This window comes from Salmo trutta, chromosome 29 (genome assembly GCF_901001165.1).
Source record: "Salmo trutta chromosome 29, fSalTru1.1, whole genome shotgun sequence".
Lineage (NCBI taxonomy): Eukaryota > Metazoa > Chordata > Actinopteri > Salmoniformes > Salmonidae > Salmo > Salmo trutta.
Genome location: NC_042985.1, coordinates 35,902,081 through 35,923,028, shown reverse-complemented (window position 1 = coordinate 35,923,028; position 20,948 = coordinate 35,902,081). Strand labels below are relative to the sequence as shown.

Sequence of the window (20,948 nt, the reverse complement as noted above, 5' to 3'; positions counted from 1 at the left end):
ATCAGCATCCTCAGGAACTCTGGTTCTTCTGTCCAAATATCAGACATGGGGCATATGGAATGTCCACCTGAGAAATCGGGTAGGTTACTATTCTGTCCTCTTACAAGTGAAAATAAAATGACATCTCATTACTGTGTGACCTGAGTGCACTTATTCCTTTATGCATGCACTTTAGTTTTCAATATTTGAGTTCAGTGGCATCTGTACGTTATTGTACAGTTGTATAGTATTTAACTTATTAATTACCAATGACATGTAGGCATATGCAATATTATCACACTCACTGTACATCACAAAACCACACTCCCCCATGTTTGAGAAATTTTTGAAGCAAGACTTTGGTTGACAACTGCTGCTTTTTTTGAAATGTACCAATATTCTGAGGAACGACCGCATCTGTCTGCTTACAGTTTAAAAACTGCACGTCTATCATGTTCACAACAGACTGATCCTGGGCATCCTGCAGTCATTCACCATGGCACCTGTCTTTGTGCTGACCATTTTCATCGCCGTTCTCTGCTCAGTTCAGAGCCGATCTACAGGGGTAAGTGTCTATCTGAGACTATTGGGAAAACCCTGTGCATGATGAATTATTTGAGTTTTAAACATTTTAACCTATTTTGTTGCATATATCCTTCTGCTGTTGGCATACAGAAAGCTTCATTTGAAAGGAGTGAAGAGGACATGGAAATTGGTAGTGTGAAGAACTGCTAGTGAAGACATCAAAACTATGAAATAACACATGGAATCATGTAGTAACCAAAAAGTGTTAAACAAATCAAAATATATTTGAGATTCTTCAAAGTAGCCACCCTGTGTCTTGATGACAGCTTTATGTACTCTTGGCATTCTCTCAACCAGCTTCATGAGGTCGTCAGATGGAATGCATATCGAAAAACTGGTGTGCCTTGTTAAATACATTTGTGGAATTTCTTTCTTAATGCGTTAGAGCCAATCAGTTGTGTTGTGACAAGGTAGGGGTGGTATACAGAAGATAGCCCTATTTGGTAAAAGACCAATTCCAAATAATGGCAAGAACAGCTCAAATAAGAAAAGAGAAATGACAGTCCATCATTACTTTAAAACATGAAGGTCAGTGAAAATGGAAAATTTCAAGAACTTTGAAAGTTTCTTCAAGTGCAGTCGCAAACACCATCAAGCGCTATGATGAAACGGGCTCCCATGAGGAACCCCACTGGAAAGGAAAACGCAGAGTTACCTATGCTGCAGTTAATTAGAGTTACCAGCCTGAGAAATTGCAGCCCAAATAAATGCTTCAGAGTTCAAGTAACAGAGGATACTGCGTGAATCAGGCCTTCATGGTTGAATTGCAGCAAAGAAACCACTACTAAAGGACACCAATAAGAAGAGACTTGCTTGGACCAAAAAGATGACCAATGGACATTAGACCGGTGGAAATCTGTCCTTTGAGTCCAAATTTGAGAATTTTGGTTCCAACCGCCATGTCTTTGTGAGATGCAGAGAAGGTGAACGGATGATGTCCGCATGTGTGGTTCCCACCGTGAAGCATGGAGTAGGAGGTGTGATGGTGTGGGGGTGCTTTACTGGTGACACTGTCAGTTATTTATTTAGAATTCAAGGCAGACTTAACCAGCGTGGCTACCACAGCATTCCGCAGCAATACGCCATCCCATCTGGTTTGCGCTTAGTGGGACTAATTTGTTTTTCAACAGGACAATGACCCAACACACCTCCAGGCTGTGTAAGGGCTATTTGACTAAGAAGGAAAGTGATGGAGGGCTGCATCAGATGACCTGGCCTCCACAATCCCCCGGCCTCAACCCATTTGAGATGGCTTGGGATGAGTTGGACTGCAGAGTGAAGGAAAACCAACAAGTGCTTAGCGTTTGTGGGAACTCCTTCAAGACTGTTGCAAAAGCATTCCAGGTGAAGCTGGTTGAGAGAATGCCAAGAGTGTGCAATGCTGTCAAGACAAAGAGTGGCTACTTTGAAGAATCTCAAGTGTAAAATATGTTGAACAATCTTTTTGGTTACTACATGATCCCATATGTGTTATTAATAGTTTTGATGTCATAAATTATTTTAAAATGTAGAAAAGAGTAAAAATAAAAACACTTGATTGAGTAGCTGTGTCTAAATGTTTGACTGGTACAATATATCTTATTGTAATATTAGTTATTAGGGACACAGTTGCATTTAAGCTATTTTTTTTATCCCATTCCGCAGACAGCACCCGCACCAATAGCATTGAGGAGGAAGATTTTTCTGCTTCAACGCTCATTGAGAAGGCCAACAGAAATCTTGGTAAGGCAGCCTGTATATTCCTACTCTGCATTTAATGACACCGAGAATGAAACACAGATAATAACCTTCACTTGGTGTTGTTTTCTAGGGAAAAGACTTGACGAGCCACTAGTCATGTTTGGGGACATTGCAGTAAATACTGGGTTCATGAACGCTGACCCCTGCACAGCTCACACCTGCAAATGGCCGAAGTCCTCTGATGGGAACGTTTACGTGCCCTATGTGATCTCTAATCAATACTGTAAATATTTTTCTTCTCTGAAATGATTTTCTTCTGAGCCTAATGGTTTGGTTTTACTATACTATATGAGTCTGTGTGTGTGCGTGTGTGTATTGAGTTTCTGACTTTCTTGTTGCTCCATTGAGCAGGGTACTGGGAGAGGTCCGTTATTAAATGTGGGCTGCAAACATTTGCTGCATCAACCTGCGTCCGATTCTTTCCCCGAACCAATCAGAGGGACTTTGTGGACATCCAGTCTCTGTCAGGGTATGACCGCTGCACATTACGAGACCTGTTATACTTGTCTTCTGCCACTCTTACTTACTTAGTGTTTACATGACAATTTACTTTACCGTTACTGCTTCAAAAAAATAATACTTTATTACTTTTAGAAATGACCTTTATGTCTTCCGTATACACTCTTGTTTGTAGCTGTTTCTCGTATGTTGGACGCCAGAAAAATGGCCAGGTGCTGTCTCTGAATAGGAACGGATGTGTCCATCTGTCTGTGGTGCAGCATGAACTGCTGCACGCCTTGGGCTTCAGACACGAGCATTCGCGCAGTGACCGTGACAGCCATGTTCAAATCCTGACTCAGAACATTTTGCCTGGTTAGTGCTTTCTACATCCACAGATGCTGAATTTATAATATATATTTTTAAATAACTTCGTAGGTAAATAATAAATACTATTGTTTACAAGATATGTAAATATTATTCCTGCCCATTTTGAGTAAGACATATTAGTAAAACTTTAAGAACTTGAATGTAAACTTTAGTGTACTACTATCTGATTATAATAATACTTTAGTATTTCATTATTTGTAAACATATAGAAACACTGACATGGATTTATAAGCTTTTCAATTAATAAGCATTTACAACATTCATAATAACCTGTAAAGCATTTCTTTATAAGCGTGACTTATTCATGAAAGCTATTATACTGTGTAAGTGTTATAAGAATTTTATATCTTTATGATAATAATCAATAATCAATTCGCCTTGACTAATGCCCAAGGTTTGTAAGACAATGGGTTAAAATAATTAGGCAAGGACTCAGCTTTCTGCAAAAGGTTTCTGTGGCTTTATTCAGAGAACGTTCTGAGGTCAGGATAACAAAACAGTCATTATATAGTTCTTGCTTACTTACGCACATGCATTTACACACAATCCGTTGGTGACCTGCAACCACCATAAACTTCTCACACTGTTTATCACTATCCAGAGCTCAGCCTGTTCTTTTCCCTCAAGGTTAAGAACTCTTTGAAGCTTTTACTCCCTTGACCATCTGTCCCTCTATCTCTCTATACTAATTGTATACACACATTTCTTTCCCTCTCCAGTGGTTCCTGGACTTTCCGGAACTAATCAGACTAATCGATCCCTACATTGATCATTACATTGATTATTCATTAAACCTGCTGTATGACTAATAATTCATCATGGTTTATTGATTCATTTACATTTATTAGATAATTCTCTTATCAGTAAGAAAATGATTTATCATGCATTTTCAATCATAGGAAAGGAATCCAATTTCAACAAGATCAACACGATAAACCTGGGGACTCCATATGACTATAATTCTGTCATGCAATACTCAAGGTAAGTTGAGGACATAATGGATAGGTTTTCTTTACTGCAATAACAGCTATAATGTTGTATGGCTAAAATAATTTGACCTTTCATAGTCTACTCATGTCATCCTTTAATTGCAATTGATGGCATGCGAGCTTTCTGCCCAATGTTGTCTGGTTCCAGGTTTGCCTTCTCCAAGAACAATCAGCCCACCATTCTTCCAATCCCTGACAATAATGCAGTTATTGGCCAGGCAACTCAGATGAGCCCTATGGACATTCTGCGGATCAATCGTCTCTACAACTGCAGTAAGTGCCATTTTAAGAAGATCTGTTTATCATAACTGCAAAGAATAAGAGTTGTGATTATTATACCTGCCTGTAAACTTCACGATACTGTTGCTCAATCAATTTGAGATATTTGGGAATATAGTATTTGAATTGAATTGAGTGATATTCTGTATTTATACTGTTATAAATTGGTGTACAGATTATTTTTTAAAGCCTTGAGCACCATCAACTCAAAAGGCAGAAATACAGTATGTCAATTCTAATAATATTTTATTTTTCCCTTCTCTTTTATTAGGAAAGCAGGTGGACTGATTTGAAAAGTGCGACGGTAGAGCGTCTGCTGAGGATTGTAACTGCAGTTATAGCTTGCTTTTCAACTTTGAACATGAATATAAGAAACAAATGATATTTTATGCTGATAGAATGAATTGAGATGCAGATCTGTATCCGTATATCAGATCTGTTATGGCTTATCATAGATAGAACATTGGTATGGCAAAGCAAAGTACTGTGGTCTACTGAAACAGTATCACAATAAACGTGTAGCAATGTGTATTTGATAGCCCGTTCTACGTTTGTTATGGTTTATGTTTATTTTTCTGATTGCAAAGGGTACATTGATGGTGATTATCATATAACGTGCACAGGTGTGCAAGTGGATTAGTGGGTAAAACTAAAACCTTCTGTATATTTTTAGGGGCGTTAACAAGCTATCTCACCAAAGACTACAGTAATAACACATGTCCCAACTCCCACACGCACAGAATATCCTGTATTATACAGCAAATTTAACATTCTGTTACTTTTGCATTTTGGAAGTCTGAAACAACGACATGAGCTTAAAATCGTTGTAGAGTGAGTGTCCAGTAATACTTTACAACATGGTTCCATTTGTAAAAGGTTTATAAAGGGCGTATAATTAGGTTATTAATGATTATTTCATCATTTGTAAATGCATTTTTTGCATTATAAACCATTAATTAAGATGAACCTTTATATATTGTCATGCAACTTTATTTCTCACTTTTTGGTGTGATGCATTGGTGTTCTGTTCCATGAACAGATGAGGATGGTTTTAATGATGTGTCTTGACCCACTTTTGATGCCCTGGTCAAATGTACATTATTCAATCATTCCTAATATATTACCTCTTACCAGATGATATAAACACAGGTAATACCTTTGATTGGTGAAACAGTGGAGGAGGTATCCTCTCACAACATTGAATGTTATTGTTATCACACCCACCACGCACTGACTGAATATGTTTAACAAAGTGTTGAATCTTCTCTCCTGTGTGTCACGATGATTACCCAATACTGCCTATAAGTACAGTATATCTAAGCTCTGAGTGAACTCTAAAATCATCTAGAAATGACTTACTCACATGTACCCAATAAGGTATATCTTATTTTAAAGTGACATACCTATGAATATTTATAACTTATTCATCAACATTTATAACTGCTAAAAGTATACCTTGTTTTAAAGTGGCACTGACCAGGAACAAATGAGTTACCAACATTTATAACTGCTGAAAATATATATTTAAAGAAAGTATAAACCTACTGACAATTTATTAAAGAGTTAGGTGGACCAATATTTATACCTTCTAAAAACATACTTTAAAAGGCAGTGGAAACCTTCTGCCAATTTGTGAATGAGTTGCAAATATTTATAACAGCATTTAATCTTCTCAAACAAGCAATACATAGTAAGAACAAAATGTAATTTAATATAATGACACTTTGGGAAAACAATTTTAGCCTATCATTGGTATAGTGAGTAGCCTAGCTAATTCAGATAAACAGGGGGTTTGATTTACTCCCCTTTTTAACATGACAAGTCAGAATATAAATTGGAAACAGATTAACTATTTAAAAATACAACATTAACATAGGGTCTCATGGTCCTCTTCTGTGTCTTTCTTGTCAAGCATTTTCCCATCCTGGAGTCTGAGATCTTATGGGAATTTAGCAATTTAGCATAGACACTCTTGCTACACATAACTCCACTATCATCATTATCATGATTTATACAATTTATGCTTAGCTAGTTATGTTATCCACTGCTAGTTAATAATAATAATAGCTAGCTAGTGTTTAACATTACTTGCTAACACTAATAGCTAGTTACCACAGATTAAAGGGGTTAGCTAATTATCACCATTTTTGCTAATACACTAGCTACTAAGTAAGAGTCTGAGCGAAGAAAGCAGGCGATCATAAACAGTGCCTCTGGAAAGTATTCAGACCCCTTGACTTTTTCCACATTTTGTTATGTTACAGCCTTATTCTAAAATTGATTACATCGTTTTTTTTCTCATCAATATACACAAAATACCCCATAATGACATCGCAAAAACAGGTTTTTAGTAATTTTAGCTAATTTATGAAAGGTTTTTCTCTCTGTACTTTGCTCCGTTCATCTTTGCCTTAGTCCTGACTAGTCTGCAAAATGGTTCTGGAAGGTTCTCCCATCTCCACAGAGGAACTCTGGAGCTCTGTCAGAGTGACCATCAGGTTCTTGGTCACCTCCCTGAGCTAGGCCCTTGTCCCCTGATTTCTCTGTTTGGCCCGGACAGCCAGCTGTAGGAAGAGTCTTGGTGGTTCCAAACTTCTTCCATTTAAAAATGATGGAGGCCACTGTGTTCTTGGATACTTTCAATGCTGCAGAAATGTTTTGGTACCCTTCTGTGCCTCGGCACAATCCTGTCTCGGAGCTCTACGGACAATTCCTTCAACCTCATGGCTTTGTTTTTGCTCTGATATGCACTGTCAACTGTGGGACCTTATATACTGTAGACAGGTGTATGCCTTTCCAAATAATGTCCAATCAATTGAATTTACCACAGGTGGACTCCAATCAAGTTGTAGAAACAACTCAAGGATGATCAATGGAAACAGACTGCACCTGTGCTCAATTTCGAGTCTCATAGCAAATGGTCTGAATACTTATGTAAATAAGGTATTTCTGTTTTTAACCAGTTTTTGCTTTGTCATTATGAGTTATTGTGTGTAGATTTCTAAGATAAAAAAAAAATGCATTTTAGAATAAGGCTGTAACGTAACAAAATGTGGAAAATGTCAAGGGGTCTGAATACCTTCCGCAGACACTGTAAGTATGATTTATTTACTTTGAAGAACTGCTAAAATAGTGATTTTGTCAGACAGCACATGACCTTGCTGGAAACCTTCACAATCTTCTCCAGTCTGTTCTTGTTGCACACGTTCAAATGACTAAACCAGGCCACCATAGTCTTTCTCTGAGTATATAAACACAACAGTAAGGAGAGATTGCTACTTTTAGCCCCCATCCATACCATGTAATCCCTATTATGATCTGCACAACATTTGACTCTTTCATTACGCTATGTGTTCAGGTAAATGTAATATCTATGTTGAATGAGAGAACCCACTGACATGTGATTGAGTGTTTGGGCTGACAAAGAGTTCACAGCAGCCGATATTACATCAGAAGTATTCACAAGGTATTATTGTGGTCCCTTGTGACTCAATTGGTGTAGCTTGCACTTGAAATGCAAAGGTTGAGGGGTTTAATTCCCACGGGGGACGAGTGCGAACTAATAAGTTTGCACTCACTTCTGTAAGTCGCTCTGGATAAGAGCTTCTGCTAAATTACTAAATGTCACCCCTGATATATTTCACATGTCTTGTGCTTGTCTCCACCCCGTTCCAGGTGTTGCACATTTTCCCCATTATCCCCTGTACCTTTATACATGTGTTTTCTGTTTGTCTGTTGCCAATTCGTCTTGTCTCGTCTGGCCTACCAGCGTGTTTTTTCCCGTAATCCTGTTCTCTCCAGTCCCTGTTTTCTAGGTTCTTCTGGTTTTGACCATTCTGCCTGCCCTGACCCTGAGCCTGCCTACTGTTCTGTACCTTACTGACTCTGCTCTGGATTACTGACCTCTGCCTGCCCTTGACCTGTCGTTTGACTGCCCCCTGTTTTGTCAATAAACATCTGCAATTCGAACTGTCTGCATCTGGGTCTTATCCTAAGTAGTGATACTAAAATGTTATTTGAGGGGACTTTTGGAGACTGCCAACATGTGATTTTGATTTAAAAAAAATAATCCATCAGTACATTTGTACACTTATAACACAACTGTCACACCTCAATGTATACCTACTATTTCTGAATATGAACAAATGCAATGAATAAAACCAGAATAAAAATCTAACATTAAATATGAGGCTTCATTAATTGAATTACTTATATGCATCCTGAAAAGGAAGAATGACACACAGAGAAGGGGACACCTGTTTGGAAATCCTCAAGGTCATACATATTTAGCCATTATATGATGTCATGGTACAAAATGTTTACATGCACAACTCACACGTCATGTTTCACACACGTTTCAAGGATTTCCTACAGAACTCCCACCTGATTTGCAGCAACCTCGACTCAAGTCAAAATGTCCTGACCTGTCAGCATATTTTTGTGCCCGTATTCACTTATTTGGGGGTCCGTTATCTACTTGTATATGCCTGATGAACGAGTATAAAAAACAAGCCTAGCTACTGCCATTTCACCCATTCCTTGTTAGAGCTCTGAGGTAAGCGCTGTGCTCGGTATTCGTACTGTATGTGTGTGAGCTGCAGTGACTAACACTATAGCTGGTTTTAACGGTTTTCCCTTTGTGTTTGCATCAAATCAAATCAAATCAAATTTATTTATATAGCCCTTCGTACATCAGCTGAAATCTCAAAGTGCTGTACAGAAACCCAGCCTAAAACCCCAAACAGCAAGCAATGCATGTGAAAGAAGCACGGTGGCTGGGAAAAACTCCCTAGGAAAAACTCCTGAGAAAGGCCAAAAACCTAGGAAGAAACCTAGAGAGGAACCAGGCTATGAGGGGTGGCCAGTCCTCTTCTGGCTGTGCCGGGTGGATATTATAACAGAACATGGTCAAGATGTTAAAATGTTCGTAAATGACCAGCATGGTCAAATAATAATAATCATAGTAATTGTCGAGGGTGCAACAAGCACGTCCGGTGAACAGGTCAGGGTTCCGTAGCCGCAGGCAGAACAGTTGAAACTGGAGCAACAGCATGGCCAGGTGGACTGGGGACAGCAAGGAGTCATCATGCCAGGTAGTCCTAGGGCTCAGGTCCTCCGAGAGAAAGAAAGAAAGAAAGAAAGAGAGAATTAGAGAGAGCATATTTACATTCACACAGGACACCGGATAAGACAAGAGAATACTCCAGATGTAACAGACTGACCCTAGCCCCCCGACACATAAACTACTGCAGCATAAATACTGGAGGCTGAGACAGGAGGGATCAGAAGACCTGTGGCCCCATCCGATGATACCCCCGGACAGGGCCAAACAGGCAGGATATAACCCCACCCACTTTGCCAAAGCACAGCCCCCACACCACTAGAGGGATATCTACAACCACCAACTTACTTATGGACGGCATGGAAGAACACCAGTAAGTCAGTGACTCAGCCCCTGTAAAAGGGTTAGAGGCAGAGAATCCCAGTGGGAAGAGGGGAACCGACAAGGCAGAGACAGCAAGGGCGGTTCGTTGCTCCAGCCTTTCCGTTCACCTTCACACTCCTGGGCCAGACTATACTTAATCATAGGACCTACTGAAGAGATAAGTCTTCAGTAAAGACTTAAAGGTTGAGACTGAGTCTGCGTCTCTCACATGGGTAGGCAGACCATTCCATAAAAATGGAGCTCTATAGGAGAAAGCCCTACCTCCAGCCGTTTGCTTAGAAATTCTAGGGACAATTAGGAGGCCTGCGTCTTGTGACCGTAGCGTACGTGTAGGTATGTACGGCAGGACCAAATCGGAAAGATAGGTAGGAGCAAGCCCATGTAATGCTTTGTAGGTTAGCAGTAAAACCTTGAAATCAGCCCTTGCCTTAACAGGAAGCCAGTGTAGGGAAGCTAGCACTGGAGTAATATGATCAAATTTTTTGGTTCTAGTCAGGATTCTAGCAGCCGTATTTAGCACTAACTGAAGTTTGTTTAGTGCTTTATCCGGGTAGCCGGAAAGTAGAGCATTGCAGTAGTCGAGCCTAGAAGTAACAAAAGCATGGATTAATTTTTCTGCGTCATTTTTGGACAGAAAGTTTCTGATTTTTGCAATGTTACGTAGATGGAAAAAAGCTGTCCTTGAAGCAGTCTTGATATGTTCTTCAAAAGAGAGATCAGGGTCCAGAGTAACGCCGAGGTCCTTCACAGTTTTATTTGAGACGACTGTACAACCATCCAGATTAATTGTCAGATTCAACAGAAGATCTCTTTGTTTCTTGGGACCTAGGACAAGCATCTCTGTTTTGTCCGAGTTTAAAAGTAGAAAATTTGCAGCCATCCACTTCCTTATGTCTGAAACACAGGCTTCTAGCGAGGGCAATTTTGGGGCTTCACCATGTTTCATTGAAATGTACAGCTGTGTGTCGTCCGCATAGCAGTGAAATGTAACATTATGTTTTCGAATGACATCCCCAAGAGGTAAAATATATAGTGAAAACAATAGTGGTCCTAGAACGGAACCTTGAGGAACACCGAAATTTACAATTGATTTGTCAGAGGACGAACCATTCACAGAGACAAACTGATATCTTTCCGACAGATAAGATCTAAACCAGGCCAGAACTTGTCCATGTAGACCAATTTGGGTTTCCAATCTCTCCAAAAGAATGTGGTGATCGATGGTATCAAAAGCGGCACTAAGATCTAGGAGCATGAGGACAGATGCAGAGCCTCGGTCTGACGTCATTAAAAGGTCATTTACCACCTTCACAAGTGCAGTCTCAGTGCTATGATGGGGTCTAAAACCAGACTGAAGCGTTTCGTATACATTGTTTGTCTTCAGGAAGGCAGTGAGTTGCTGCGCAACAACTTTTTCTAAAATTTTTGAGAGGAATGGAAGATTCGATATAGGCCGATAGTTTTTTATAATTTCTGGGTCAAGATTCGGCTTTTTCAAGAGAGGCTTTATTACTGCCACTTTTAGTGAGCTTGGTACACATCCGGTGGATAGAGAGCCGTTTATTATGTTCAACATAGGAGGGCCAAGCACAGGAAGCAGCTCTTTCAGTAGTTTAGTTGGAATAGGGTCCAGTATGCAGCTTGAGGGTTTGGAGGCCATGATTATTTTCATCATTGTGTCAAGAGATATAGTACTAAAACACTTTAGTATCTCCCTTGAGCCAAGGTCCTGGCAGAGTTGTGCAGACTCTGGACAATGAAGCCCTGGAGGAATACCCAGATTTAAAGAGGAGTCCGTAATTTGCTTTCTAATGATCATGATCTTTTCCTCAAAAAAGTTCATAAATTTATTACTGCTGAAGTGAAAGCCATCCTCCATTTGCGAATGCTGCTTTTTAGTTAGCTTTGCGACAGTGTCAAAAAGAAATTTCGGATTGTTCTTATTTTCCTCAATTAAGTTGGAAAAATAGGATGATCGTGCAGCAGTGAGGGCTCTTCGATACTGCACGGTACTGTCTTTCCAAGCTAGTCGGAAGACTTCCAGTTTAGTGTGGCGCCATTTCCGTTCCAATTTTCTGGAAGCTTGCTTCAGAGCTCGTGTATTTTCTGTATACCAGGGAGCTAGTTTCTTATGACAGATGTTTTTAATTTTTAGGGGTGCAACTGCATCTAGGGTATTGCGCAAGGTTGAATTGAGTTCCTCGGTTAGGTGGTTAACTGATTCTTGTCCTCTGACGTCCTTGGGTAGGCAGAGGGAGTCTGGAAGGGCATCAAGGAATCTTTGGGTTGTCTGAGAATTTATAGCACGACTTTTAATCTTCCTTGGTTGGGGTCTGTATCCTACAGTCCTTTTATCCTACAGCCAGGGTCTCCTGGCTCTGATGCTGGTGTCCTCTGCCTGGGTTGAGAAACTGACTGAGGTGAGTGACACAGGATACGGAGCAACCATGCCATAAGATCACTGATTTGCTAAACTCAATCGAACAGTGAACGCATATTCAAAGCAACACTGACCTACTGGGACCCCAGTAACATTGGGACCTTAAAAATACTTCAAACAATAAATAGTGAGCTCCAAAAGTATTGTGACAGTAACTAATTTGTTGTTGTTTTGGCTCTGTACTCCTGCATTTTAGATTTGAAATTATACGACTATGAGGTTAAAGTGCAGACTGACAGCTTTAATGTGAGGGTATTTTCATCCATATCCCAAATATTATACCCCTAAGACAAGCTAACCTCTCACCATTGCAATAACGTGAGGTTAGCATTTTTGGGGGGTGTATGATATCTGTAACTTTCTCACTCATCATTATGCCCGATTCATTCAGGATTATCCGTAATCATGGTAGCCTCCTCATTAATATATTAATGTAGAAACATATTTTATGTCATTTTCGTCGTAAAAAGTGGACCAAAACGCAGAGGGTACATGAATGCTCATCTTCCTTATTTATTTGGAAAAACGTGAACACTTAACAAAAAAAATAAACAACGACAAAAACAGTCCTGTAAGGCTAACACAGCTATACACGGAAAAACTACCCACAAAACCCATGGAAAAAACACCCCTACTAAATAGGACCTTCAATTAGAGGCAATGAGGAACAGCTGCCTCCAATTGAAGGTCAACCCAATAAACTAAACATAGAAATAGAAGACCTAGAAAGAACATAGAAATATACTAACATAGAACATTAACCCAAAACCCCGAAACACATAAAAGAAACACCCCCTGCCACGCCCTGACCAAACTACAATAACAAATAACCCCCTTACTGGTCAGGACGTGACATTTTACTCTTATTTACAATAAAAGTAACTCCAAAATGACAGATACATTTCTGTTGGGTACAGAATAATTTGAAACACAACCATAACAAACAGCAAATGCATCCAACAAATGTGTAGAGTCACAAGCTTGATGTAGTCATTGTGTGCTAGGAATATGGGACCAAATACTTGGACATGATTTGGAAAGGAACACATCCCTCCACAGTTGACAGCAAATGTCAGAGGAAAAACCACGCCAAGAGGTTGAAGGAATTGTCCTCAGAGCACCAAGACAGGATTGTGTCAAGGAACAGATCTGGGGAAGGGTACCAAATCATTTATGCAGCATTGCATGTCCACAAGAACACAGTAGCCTCCATCATTTTTAAATGGAAGAAGTTCCTAGAACTGGCCGCCCGGCCAAACTGAGTAATTGGGGGAGAAGAGCCTTGGTCAGGGAAGTGACCAAGAACCCGATGTTCACTCTGACAGAGTTCCTCAATGGAGATGGGAGAACCTTCCACAAGGATAACCATCTCTGCAGCTATCCACCAATCAGGCCTTTATGGTATTGTCCAGACGGAAGTCACTCCTCAGTAAAAGGCATATGACAGCCTGCTTGGAGTTTGACAAAAGGCAACAAAAGGACTCAGACAATGAGAAACAACATTCTCTGGTCTGATGAAACCAAGATTGAACTCTTTGGCCTGAATGTCAAGATTGACGTCTGGAGGAATCCTGGCACCATCCCTACAGTGAAACTTGGTGGTGGCAGAATCATGTTGTGGGGATTTCTTTCAGCGGCAGGGACTGAGAGACTAGTCAGGATCAAGGGAAAGATGAACGGAGCAAAGTACAGAGAGATTCTTGATGAATACCTGCTCCAAAGTGCTGAGGATCTCAGACTGGTGCAAAGGTTCACCTTCCAACAGGACAACGACCCTAAGCACACAGCCAAGACAATGCAGGAGTGGCTTCGGGACATGTCTCTGAATGTCCTTGAGTGGCCCAGCCAGAGCCCGGAATTGAACCCGATCTAACATCTCTGGAGAGAGCTTAAAATAGCTGTGCCGCAATGCTCCCCATCAAACCTGACAGAGCTTGAGACAATATGCATGGAAGAATTGGAGAAACTTCCTAAATACAGGTGTTACAAGCTTGTAGCGTCACACCCTAGAAGACTCTAGGCCGTAATCAACATACATTTGCAAAAATGTCTAAAAACCAGTTTTTCCTTTGTCATTATGGTGTATTGTGTGTAGATTAGTGAAGGAAAAAAACAATTTAATGCATTTTAGAATAAGGCTGTAACGTAACAAAATGTGGAAAAAGTCAAGGGGTCTGAATACTTTCTGAATGCACTGTAAGTGAATTTGTTCCAATATTTTATGGTCTCTTAAAATTGGGGGACTATGCACAAAAAGTGATGTAATTTCTCAACAGTTCACCCAATATTTCCAAACGGGTAAGAACATAGTAAGAACACAATGTAATATAATAGAAAGATACATTGGGAAAACAATTTTAATTGCATTGTCTCAAAGTCGGTATTCTATCATTGGTATAGTGAGTATCCTACCTAATTCAGACACATGGGGGTGTCTTTTTCTCCCCTTTTTAAGATTACAATCAGAATACAATTGACAGCAAATGAACTATTTAAAAATACAACATTAAACCTATTAAGGTTTTTTTTCAATTTTTGCCTAAAATGACATACCCAAATCTAACTGCCTGTAGCTCAGGCCCTGAAGCAAGGATATACATTTTCTTGGTACCATTTGAAAGGAAACACTTTGAAGTTTGTGGAAATGTGAAAGGAACGTAGGAGAATATAACACATTAGATCTGGTAAAAGATAAGACAAAGAACAAAAATTGTTTTTATTATATTGCAGTCTGGATAGAGGAACTCTGCCTAGAATGCCATTATCCCTGAGTCGCCTCTTCACTGTTGATGTTGGGTGTGACGCATTGGGGCTCTGTCACGGGAACAGAAGAGGTTGGTTTTAATTATGTGTCTTGAACCACCTTTGAAACCCTGATGACCCTGGCCAAATGAACATTCAGGACAGTATGACATTATCGTTCCTAATATATTACCCCTTTCCAGATTATATCAACCCACTTACCACTGCTCTGTGGTAGTCCAAGTAGGGTGAATGCTCTGGTGTGAAATAGTAACTGTAATACCTGAAGAGGTGACTCTGGGAAGCTGGCCTACAAGGCAGAGTTCCTCTGTCTAGTGTCTGTGTTCTTTTGCCCATCTGACATATGTCTTTTTTTCTGTAACCCTGCCTAGAAGGCCAGCATACTATTTAATGAAGCTGCCAGTTGAGGACTTGTGAGGTGTCTGTTTCTCAAACTAGACACTCTAATGTACTTGTCCTCTTGCTCAATTGTGCACCGAGGCCTCTCACTCCTATTTCTATGTTGGTTAGAGCCAGTTTGCGCTGTTCTGTGAAGGGAATAGCACACATCTTCAGTTTCTTGGCAATTTCTCACATGGAATAGTCTTCATTTCTCAGAATAAGAACAGACTGACAAGTTTCAGTAGAAAGTATATTGGTTCTGGCCATTTTGAGCCTGTAATCCAACCCACAAATGCTTATGTTCCAGATAATCAATTAGTCTAAAGAAGGCGGGTTTTATTGCTTCTTTAATCAGGACAACAGTTTTCAGCTGTGCTAGCATAATTGCAAAAGAGTTTTCTAATGATCAATTAGCCTTTTAAAATGATAAACTTGGATTAGCTAACACAACGTGCCATTGGAACACAGGAGTGATGGTTGCTGATAATGGGCCTCTGTACGCCTATGTAGATATTCCACTCAAAATCAGCAGTTTCCAGCTACAATAGTCATTTACAACATTAACAATGTCTCCACTGTATTTCTGATCAATTTGATGTTATTTTAATGGACAGAAAATTTGATTTTCTTTCAAGAACAAGGACATTTCTAAGTGACCGCAAACTTTTGAACGGTATTGTGTATGTCGTGATGATTACCCAATACTGCCTTTAAGTACAGTATGTTTAAGCTCTGAGTGGACTCTCAAATCATCTATAAATGATTTACCCACATGTATAACTGCTAAAGGTATACCTTATATTAAAGTGACAGACCTACAAACATGTCTAACTGAGTTGTTAACATTTATAACTGCAAAATTTTACCATATTTTAAAGTGGCAATCCACTGACCATTAACAAATGAGTTACCAACATTTAAAACTGCTGAAAAGAAACCTTTCAAGAAAGTGGAAACCTACTGACCATTTGTTAATAAGTTGCAAATATTTATAACATCATATAATCTCCTCAATCATGCAATACATAGTAAGAACAAAATGTAATTTAGTTAATAGAAGGATACATTGGGAAAACAATTTCACAGTTTTTCCCAATTGTTTACACACTAAAATTGGAACTTGAAACACAATCACCGAAACCTGAAACTCATGTACCAAATCCCTAAACCAAGTCTGCAAAATTGTAAGCACAATTCCTGCTTTACGCTCAGTTTTCAATTCCATATCACACGTTTTGCAAAACACTACACACAGTTCTCTACATTAGGCACAACATTCCAAATGAATATCTCTTTAGCCCCTTTGGAAAGCAACGCCAATCACAATGCCAAGCTCTATACACCAGTTGGCAACACCCACTCCTCACAGGTGTGAACACTAGTTGCTGAATTGTTCACTTGTTCACTTATGAATTGAGTATGAGGGAGGCTAACCTTGAGCCGCTACACAGTTACATCTATCATCCGTACATTTATAAATTACAACCGGTAAGTTACCTACCATCTACACTATGCTCTTTATGTATGTATATTATAGTATACTGCAGTCCGACATATCAGTAGGCCTATGTTACTCAGTGATTGTTGGCCAATGTTACAGTAATGCCATTTCATATTGAAAAAATATATATTATTTTAGCTTACTGTAACCAATCATATCATATTTGTGAATCTCCTGCAGAACTGAGAGACGGCCACGCCATAGTGAAAGACACTGGCTGTTCACACCAGAACAGGGGACTGTTATTGTGAACATGGTGGTGGCAAACGACGCCATTAGACTATAAGAAATCCTGAACCACATAATTGCAGACAACACAATATTCAATAACATTCACCAGGTGGGCTTCTCTACATTGGACCGTGTATTACAGCGCAACCGAATCCAGATGAAACAGGTCTACAAGGTGCCATTTGAGTGAAACTCAGAGAGGGTTAAAGAACAGCGCTGTGAATATGTGCAAGTACTATACTGTGAATTTACTATCATATCAGCACTGTAGAGACACATTACAGTACTGTAATCCAGTGTATTGTGCCTCACCATATTGACTGCTCTAGGTCTATATTGTCTTGTTGTCTGTTTCAGAGAGTCTTGGAGCTAGATGCTGCTGCAATTCAGCACGTTTATATTTACATTGATGAGGCTGGCTTCAGCCTAGCCAAAAGAAGGGGACAGGGAAGGAAGATTATTGGCCACGGTGTCATTATGAATGTCCCTGGACAGCATGGAGGGTGTATCACCATGTGCACAGCCGTTAGCCATGAAAGCGTCCTCCATCACCATGCCAACCTTGATCCCTACAACACCGCCCTTCTCATCACATTCTTGGATACACTACATGGCATCCTCATTCCAGCCGAGTAGAAGGGTGGACCAGGGCAGCCCAGGTATGTTGTCATCTGGGACAATGTGAGTTTCCACCGGGCTGCGCTGGTCCGCAACTGGTTCATCGACCACCCACAATTTATTGTTCTATACCTCCCACCATATTCCCCATTCCTAAACCCAATTCAAGAGTTTTTTTTCGGCACGGCGATGGAAGGTGTATGACCACCATCCCCTCGCGCGCAAGTATCTTCTCCAGGCAATAGAGGATGTATGTGGTGAAGTTGATTTGGGAGCTTTCGGCGGCTGGATCCGTCACTCCAGAAGATTCTTTCCCTGCTGTTTAGCCAGGGAGAACGTACCTTGTGATGTAGATGAGGTGCTGTAGCCAGACCAAAATAGATTGGGGACATTGACTGGTGTAGGGTGCTGTCTTTTGGATGGGATTTTAAATGAGTGTCCTGACTCTCTGTGGTCACTAAAGATCCCATGGCACTTATTGTAGGGGTGTTAACCCTGGTGTCCTGGCTAAATTCCCAATCTGGATCTCATATCAGACGCTTTACTTATTTAAATATTCAGACAATTTTCTTATTTGTTGAAGCACCTTTGGCAACGATTACAGCCTCGAGTCTTCTTGGGTATGACGCTACAAGCTTGGCACACCTGTATTTGGAGAGTTTCTTCCATTCTTCTCTGCAGATCCTCTCAAGCTCTGTCAGGTTGGAGAGCGAGCATTGCTCCTCATCTCCAGGGATGGTCGATCAGGTTTAAGTCTGGGCTTTGGCTGAGCATTCAGAGACTTGTCCCGAAGCCACTCTTGCTTTGTCTTCGCTGCGTGCCTAGGGTCATTGTCCTGTTGGAAGGTAAACCTTTGCTGCAGTCTGAGGTCCTGAGAGCTCTGGAGCAGGTTTCCATCAAGGATCTTTCTGTACTTTGCTACGTTCATCTTTTCCTCGATCCTGACTAGTCTCCCAATCCCTGCCGCTGAAAAACATCCCCACATCATGATTCTGCCACAACCATGCTTCATCATAGGGATGGTGCCAGGTTTCCTCCAGACGTGATGCTTGGCATTCAGGCCAAAGAGTTCAATCTTGGTTTCATCGGACCACAGAATCTTGTTTCTCATGGTCTGAGATGCTTTAGGTGCCTTTTGGCAAACTCCAAGCGGGTTGTCAGGTGCCTTTTACTGAGGAGTGGCTCCCGTCTGGCAACTCTACCATAAAGGCCTGATTGGTGGAGTGCTGCAGAGATTGTTGTCCTTCTGGAAGGTTCTCCCATCTCCACAGAGGAACTCAATAGCTTTGTCAGAGTGACCATTGGGTTCTTGGTCACCTCCCTGACCAAGGCCCTTCTCCCCAGATTGCTCAGTTTGGCCGGGCGGCCAGCTCTAGGAAGTATCTTGGTGGTTACAAACTTCTTCTATTTTAGAATGATGGAGGTCACTGTGTTTTTAGGGACCTTCAATATTGCAGAAATATTTTGGTACCCTTCCCCAGGTCTCGACACAATCCTGTCTCGGAGCTCTACGGACAATTCCTTCAACCTCATGGCTTGTTTTTTGCTCTGACATGCATTGTCAACTGTGGGACCTTATATAGACAGGTGTGTGCCTTTCCAAATCATGTCCAATCCATTGAATTTACCACAGGTGAACTCCAATCAAGTTGTAGAAACATCTCAAGGATGATCAATGGAAATACAGTGAGGGAAAGAAGTATTTGATCCCCTGCTGATTTTGTACGTTTATCCACTGACAAAGAAATGAACAGTCTATAATTTTAATGGTAGGTTTATTTGAACAGTGAGAGACAGAATAACAACAAAACAATCCAGAAAAACGCATGTCAAAAATGTTATAAATTGATTTGCATTTTAATGAGGGAATTAAAGTATTTGACCCCCTCTCAATCAGAAAGATTTCTGGCTCCCAGGTGTCTTTTATACAGGTAACGAGCTGAGATTAGGAGCACACTCTTAAAGGGAGTGCTCCTAATCTCAGTTTGTTACCTGTATAAAAGACACCTGTCCACAGAAGCAATCAATCAGATTCTAAACTCTCCAGCATGGCCAAGACCAAACAGCTCTCCAAGGATGTCAGGGACAAGATTGTAGACCTACACAAGGCTGGAATGGGCTACAAGACCATCGCCAAGCAGCTTGGTGAGAAGGTGACAACAGTTGATGCGATTATTCGCAAATGGAAGAAACACAAAAGAACTGTCAATCTCCCTCGGCCTGGGGCTCCATGCAAGATCTCACCTCGTGGAGTTGCAATGATCATGAGAACAGTGAGGAATCAGCCCAGAACTACACAGGAGGATCTTGTCAATGATCTCAAGGCAGCTGGGACCATAGTCATCAAAAAAACTATTGGTAACACACTACGCTGTGAAGGACTGCAATCTTGTAGCACCCGCAAGGTCCCCCTGCTTAAGAAAGCACATATACATGCCCGTCTGAAGTTTGCGAATGAACATCTGAATGATTCAGAGGACAACTGGGTGAAAGTGTTGTGGTCAGATGAGACCAAAATGGAGCTCTTTGGCATCAACTCAACTCGCCGTGTTTGGAGGAGGAGGAATGCTGCCTATGACCCCAAGAACACCATCCCCACTGTCAAACATGGAGGTGGAAACATTATGCTTTGGGGGTGTTTTTCTGCTAAGGGGACAGGACAACTTCACCGCATCAAAGGGACGATGGACGGGGCCATGTACCGTCAAATCTTGGGTGAGAACCTCCTTCCCTCAGCCAGGGCATTGAAAATGGGTCGTGGATGGGTATTCCAGCATGACCCAAAACACATGGCCAAGGCAACAAAGGAGTGGCTCAAGAAGAAGCACATTAAGGTCCTGGATTGGCCTAACCAGTCTCCAGACCTTAATCCCATAGAAAATCTGTGGAGGGAGCTGAAGGTTCGAGTTGCCAAACGTCAGCCTCGAAACCTTAATGACTTGGAGAAGATCTGCAAAAAGGAGTGGGACAAAATCCCTCCTGAGATGTGTGCAAACCTGGTGGCCAACTACAAGGAACGTTTGACCTCTGTGATTGCCAACAAGGGTTTTGCCACCAAGTACTAAGTCATGTTTTGCAGAGGGGTCAAATACTTATTTCCCTCATTAAAATGCAAATCATTTTATAACATTTTTGACATGCGTTTTTCAGGATTTTTTGTTGTTGTTA

At 40.7% G+C, this 20,948-nt stretch overlaps 1 protein-coding gene across 2 annotated transcripts; it reads left to right on the top strand.

The window, feature by feature from the left end:
* Positions 1 to 439: 439 nt before the first annotated feature.
* LOC115167503 (low choriolytic enzyme) lies at positions 440 to 5,366 on the top strand. Of its 2 annotated transcripts, none has more exons than XM_029721956.1 (9): positions 440 to 544; positions 655 to 694; positions 2,209 to 2,286; positions 2,375 to 2,527; positions 2,656 to 2,773; positions 2,993 to 3,117; positions 4,032 to 4,113; positions 4,270 to 4,394; positions 4,672 to 5,366. In XM_029721956.1, exons 1-9 carry the CDS (start codon positions 476 to 478, stop codon positions 4,686 to 4,688), a joined length of 807 nt encoding a protein of 268 aa, XP_029577816.1. In that variant the 5' UTR covers positions 440 to 475; the 3' UTR covers positions 4,689 to 5,366. The 2 variants fall into 2 exon arrangements, with proteins under 2 accessions (XP_029577816.1, XP_029577815.1); XM_029721955.1 differs by having other exon boundaries at positions 2,939 to 3,117.
* Positions 5,367 to 20,948: the final 15,582 nt, after the last annotated feature.

Excerpts from the sequence above, each read along its gene's own strand:
- LOC115167503 (XM_029721955.1), top strand. The coding sequence starts at position 476 with ATGGCACCTGTCTTTGTGCTGACCATTTTCATCGCCGTTCTCTGCTCA. Across the intron at positions 545-654 it reads TTCAGAGCCGATCTACAGGG|AAAGCTTCATTTGAAAGGAG; the intron begins GTAAGTGTCTAT and ends GTTGGCATACAG. Across the intron at positions 2,287-2,374 it reads GAAGGCCAACAGAAATCTTG|GGAAAAGACTTGACGAGCCA; the intron begins GTAAGGCAGCCT and ends GTTGTTTTCTAG.